Genomic DNA, 5,268 nt, shown 5'->3' on the forward strand with positions numbered 1-5,268 from the left:
CAATCCCAGAACCACCCCTCAGCTTCCAGTTTCAACTCTTCGCCCAGAGTCGCAGGCCCACCCCTAGTTTCACCCCGGGCTCGTTGGCACCCACATGGGGGTGACCTGGGGGCCAGGGTAAAGTTAGGCACTTGGCTGTCTCACCACTTCTCACCTGCAGTGCCAGGGGGTGGGGTGGGGCGGAGCAGGGTGACAAGCTCACAGGGACAGGTGCCACCCACTGAGGCATAAAACCCAGAGCCCGACTGAGACAGCTCCACAGCCTTAGCTGCCTCTCGCCATGAAGGGCACCAACACCTTCCTGCTGGCGGCCCTCGCCCTGCTCTGCTTCTGCGGTGAGTTTGTTCATGGGGGGTGGGGATGGGGGCAGATTCAGCGCTGCCAGGACATGCTTTGTGTGTGGGGGGTGGTGGTGTCTGGGTGTCAGGCACTCCTCTGGGACATTATCTCTTCCATACTGCCATGCCATTGCAAGCCACCTACATGCGGACCTAGGCCTGGGCCCAGGCTCAGGGCTGGCTGAGTCCCCACCAAGTCCATTCCCTGCCTCAGCCCCAACCAGCTCCACCCCAGCTGGACCCTAACACTCCAGACTCAGATCAGACCACCTGGCTCAAAGGTATTCCAGCCACATTCCAGCCGCAACTATTGCTGCCTAGTGATTCCAAGGGACCTGGAGGAGCAGTCTGGGGGCAGGCGCCAAGCGGGGAAGGACGGGGAGGGCTGGGATTGCCACACTGGGGTCAGTGTGGGGTCCCACTTCTGCTATCTCTCACCCGACAACAGGGCTGGCCAAGGGGCAAGACAATAATGAGTTTTTCATGGATTTCCTGCAAACACTGCTGGTGGGGACAGTAGAGGAGCTCTACGAGGGGCCCCTGGGCCAGTACAATGTCAATGCTGATGCCAAGTCTGCGATGAATGAGCTCAAAATGTGCATCGACGGCCTGCAGCCCGTGCACAAGGCAGAGCTGGTCAAACTGCTGGTGAGGCTGGGGCCTGACATCCCGTCCCCCGACGGCCTGCAGCCCCTGGCCTAGGGGCATGTGAGACTGACTCCCTGCTCCACAGAGCACCCTGCAGCCTGCTGCCCCCCCACCCCACCCCCCACTGGACCTGAATGCATGCTGACACCCACATCTCCTCCCCAGCAACTCCCTGTCCTCTGGCTCTATCAAAGGACCCTGGTATCTTAGCTCACATGTATCTCTCTTCCAGGTGCAAGTCCTGGGCAGTCAAGATGGTGCCTAAGTGGACCCCGATGGCCCCAAGCAGCCCTGGTCACACAGCCCAAGCCCTCCCCTTATGAAATATGGCCTCGATGTGCTCCGTCAATAAAGCCTCCCCCAGCTCGGTCTCCAGATCTTTCTCTCCCACCCAGGGACTGCTCTACCCCCTAGCCCAGAGTCCTACACAGATGTCCACACCTTCTGGGTGCACAGAGGGAGGGGTACACGGGCCAGCAAGCCACCACTAGGAAACAGAAGTGGGGCACAGAAAAAGAACCCTAGAAAGCCCAGGTGTCTGCAAATGGGCCCTGCCCCCCACCTGCCTGTGAGCGGCATCCCCAGCTATCACTCCAGACCCGAGGAGTCACCAGTGACCAGGCCCACAGGGATTAGAGGCCATCAGAGCAGAAGCCCTGGGAGGAGGCCAGAAGAGCCACAGGCAGGGAGCACTGCTGAGGAGCCCACCGGCTGGCCACGTCTGCAGGGTGGGGCTCAGACCCTGGACTGACCCTGACCTTGGCCCTGACCTGGGCTCAGGGGCTGAGGTACACAGGCTCTGAGCACTATGCTCCCTGCCCTGTTCCAGTCCTTTTCCTGACCCCACGAGGTCAGGAAGGGTCCGGAGGGCGTATGTGGCCAGAGCCTCTCAGAGGCCTGTGGCCTGGCGGCCATTGTCCTGTCACAGAGACAGGGATCTAGAACCTGAGCCCACAGAGGCCATTCCAGAGCATGGGCAGCACCTCCCCACCTCATGAGGGGCGAGAGAGATGCCCTTGCGCCCATGTTCCGGCCGCGGGACCCGAGGCCGGTGGGGCTGAAACCCCACTGAGCCACTCAAGCCTGCGTGGCTGTCAGGAGAGGTGATGGCCCACTGCCAAGCGCAGTCCTTTCTCAGCTCCTTGGACTTCCTACTGGAAAAAACACCTGGGGATGGTGCTGGGACCCACAGGGAAGGGGCGGACCTGAATGCCTGATCTTGGCCTCGCTATTCAGAGACCAGCTCCCATTGCCCACATCCCCCAATCCCCACTGCCCACCCCTCCCACTTCCTCCTAATCCCACTGCCTAACCTATTCCTGCCCCAACTCCCATCATACTCCAACTCCCGCTGCCCCCAAACTCCCAGTGCCCCCAAACTCCCACTGTGCCCCAAATCCCATCATCCCCCAACTCCCACTGCCCTCCAACTCATGCTGCCCTCAACTCTGACTGGAGGGAGGGCCGGAGTGGAGGGGAGAGAGTGGAGCCCAGGGGAACTGCTGCTGCCTTATGCCAACAGTGAGCCATGGCAGAGGAGGTGTGGGTGGGCGCTTGGCGGCCCCACCGCCCCCGGGGGCCCATCATGGCCCTCTACAGCAGCCCAGGACCCAAGTACCTGATCCCAGCGACCACAGGTAGTGGGGAGGGAGGCGAGCTGGGAGGTGCTGAGCACAGCTGGGGGTGAGTGGGGAGATGGGGGGTGGGGGCGGAGGGCAGAGGCTAAGGGCCGCCTGCCCTGCCACAGGCTTTGTGAAGCACACCCCTACCAAGCTTCGCGCCCCAGCCTACAGCTTCCGGGGGGCCCCCCTGCTCCTGGCGGAGAACTGCTCCCCAGGGCCCCGCTACAGCGTCAACTCCAGGATCCTGAGGACTGGCAAGGACCTCGGCCCTGCCTACTCCATCCTGGGCCGCTACCGCACAAAGACCATCCTGACGCCTGGTCCTGGTGAGCCCCGCCTCAGCCTGTCCCCGGCGGGGCCTGCATTGAGCCTGGCCTGAGACACCTGCCCCCCCCCCCCCCCCCCCACTCCAAGTTCAGGCCCTCTCCTTCCTGCCCTGAGTCTCCACCCCCGACCCGCCACCACCCTGCTCTGGGCCTGACCACCTGTGCTGGCACGTGGGCGCCCATTCCGGCGGGGCTCAGTGCAGCTGGCCTGACGCCCAGACTCCTCTCAGGCGACTACTTCCCAGAGAAATCCACCAAATACGTGTTCGACTCGGCGCCCAGCCACTCCATCTCTGCCCGGACCAGGACGTTCCGTGTGGACAGCACCCCAGGTGCCAGGCCACTCCCATGCTTCGGGCTGTGGGTGGGTCTCAGGGGGCCACTGGGGTGCAGGGCTGGCGCCCACTGCTAACAAAACCGCGGGTCTCAGCTGCAGGGCAGAGCTGCATCCATGGCTGAGGGTTTGCCTTTTTGCCAGGTCCCGCGGCATATGCATTGCCTGTGGTGATGGGGCCTCACACGGTGGGCAAGACTGCCCAGCCTTCCTTCTCCATCAAGGGCCGGAGCAAGCTGGGCAGCTTCAGTGATGACCTGCACAAGGCGAGTGTCTGGGGTGGGGGGCTGGGTGGTGCCGTCTGACCCTGGCACCCACATTCCCGCCCTTCCCACAGGGCCCCTGAGGGTAAGTCAAGGCTCTCTGGGCCCAGACTCTCTCCTAAAGGCCCTAGACCCCTCCGCACCCCTCGGTCCCTCTGCCTCTCACCTTCCAGTGTCCCCCACGCCCCCCACCTGGAGCTGCAAGTCCACAGTAAGTAAAGACCCTGCCTGCAGAAGGCCCCCTGAGAGGAGGGGCAGCAGGCAGAACCCCTGCGGGACGAGGAGGGACTGGGAAGGAGCAAAGCTGGCACCCCACAAGGCAAGGGCTGGAGGGATGACTTGTGGGCAAGGGTCACTGAGGGGGCTTGTTTTTAGGGTGGGCACAGTGCCACAGAGAGGTGGTGGGAAGCACATGTCACACAGGGCCAAAGTCATGAGCTCTGTGTTGCTGGAGTGGGCAGAGCGGCCCTGGTATTGGAGCTGCCCATTCCTGCCCCTCCATTCTGAGCCTCCCTGCCCCCCAGACCCCAGGTCCTGCTGCCTACCGCCAGACTGACGTGCAGCTGACCAAGCTGAAGGCCCCGCAATACACCATGGCCGCCCGTGTGGAGCCCCCAGGAGACAAGACCCTCAAGCCAGGACCAGGAGCCCACAGCCCAGAGAAGGTGGGGGTTGGGAGGAAGAGCAATGGGGATCACAGCCCAGACCGGGTGGGAGTGGGGAGGACCCCCAGCCCACAGGGGTTCTGAGGACCTGGTGGAGCCCATAGCAGGGCTTGCTTCTCCACGGCTCAGAGGTCAAGGTATTGAGGAGGCTCAGGACAGGTGAAGTGAGGGCCAGGGAAGGGTCTTCAGAGCCCTGAGTGCCCAGGACCAGCCCAAGGCTGCTTGCGAGCAATAGGTCAGACCACAGGATGTGGGCTCTGGAGGGTCACAGAGTCCCCAACCACAGTGTGGGCAGGCAGGGGCTCCTCTCACACACCCCTCCCCCACCCCCCCAGGTGACGTTGACTCGGCCATGCGCACCTGTGGTCACCTTCGGCATCAAGCACTCTGACTACATGACACCCCTGGTGGTGGATGTCGAATAGTTGCCGCAACGTTGACAGCAGCATGTCTCCACCACTACTAACTCACCGGTTGCTACTGGAGGCCCTGCCCTGCCCACCACTGGCCACCAGGTCTTGGGCCAAGAGCCTGGACAGTTGTGACTGGTCACTCTTTTCCTATACTACGCCCATTTGCTAATCTTATTTCCTGCTATGCCCAGATGTTTAATAAATCACTAATTCCATTAATGATGGGCTGTCTTGGGGACAAACTTTCCCAGGACCCCCGTGGGGTCTGAAGAGAGCCATCAGAGCAGGGACCCTCCATGCTGCCTCCCTCCCAGCGAGAACCCAGCCGGCGATCGGGGCTGCATCACTCCGCTCGGTGGGAGGCTGTGCCCACCCTAGCAGTGGGGATGGAGGCGGAGTCACAGCAGGGAGAAGGCTTCTGCCTTGGCTGGCTGGCTGGCTGGCTTGGCCTGCCCTCAGAGCAGCCGCCATGCTGTGTGGACGCCCAGCCCAAGGTGAGGTGTGTGCTGCGTCCCTAACCCTAACAAATGTGGTTGCTGCCTCAGAGACTGAGACTCAGGTCCTCTGTCCCATTGCAGCAGACAGTGAGCAGGGAAGGTTGCAGCAGACAGTGAGCAGGGAAGGTTGCAGCAGACAGTGAACAGGGAAGGTTGCAGCAG

General features: G+C 62.5%; 2 protein-coding genes across 3 annotated transcripts; both read left to right on the plus strand.

The window, feature by feature from the left end:
* The first annotated feature begins 280 nt into the window (after positions 1-280).
* On the plus strand, positions 281-1,251 carry SCGB1C1 (secretoglobin family 1C member 1). Its single transcript, XM_004717155.1, has 3 exons — positions 281-335; positions 787-986; positions 1,219-1,251. Exons 1-3 carry the CDS (start codon positions 281-283, stop codon positions 1,249-1,251), a joined length of 288 nt encoding a protein of 95 aa, XP_004717212.1.
* A 1,263-nt stretch (positions 1,252-2,514) lies between these two features.
* On the plus strand, positions 2,515-4,621 carry ODF3 (outer dense fiber of sperm tails 3). 2 transcript variants are annotated; one of them, XM_004717156.2, is made up of 6 exons: positions 2,515-2,623; positions 2,734-2,934; positions 3,165-3,266; positions 3,413-3,534; positions 4,056-4,196; positions 4,532-4,621. In XM_004717156.2, the coding sequence occupies exons 1-6, from the start codon at positions 2,515-2,517 to the stop codon at positions 4,619-4,621; spliced, it is 765 nt and encodes a 254-aa protein (XP_004717213.1). The 2 variants fall into 2 exon arrangements, with proteins under 2 accessions (XP_004717213.1, XP_012863921.1); XM_013008467.1 differs by lacking the exon at positions 4,056-4,196.
* Positions 4,622-5,268: the final 647 nt, after the last annotated feature.

The sequence above is a fragment of the Echinops telfairi genome, unplaced genomic scaffold, assembly GCF_000313985.2.
Source record: "Echinops telfairi isolate 266 unplaced genomic scaffold, ASM31398v2 ScPeMD7_37;HRSCAF=141, whole genome shotgun sequence".
NCBI lineage: Eukaryota > Metazoa > Chordata > Mammalia > Afrosoricida > Tenrecidae > Echinops > Echinops telfairi.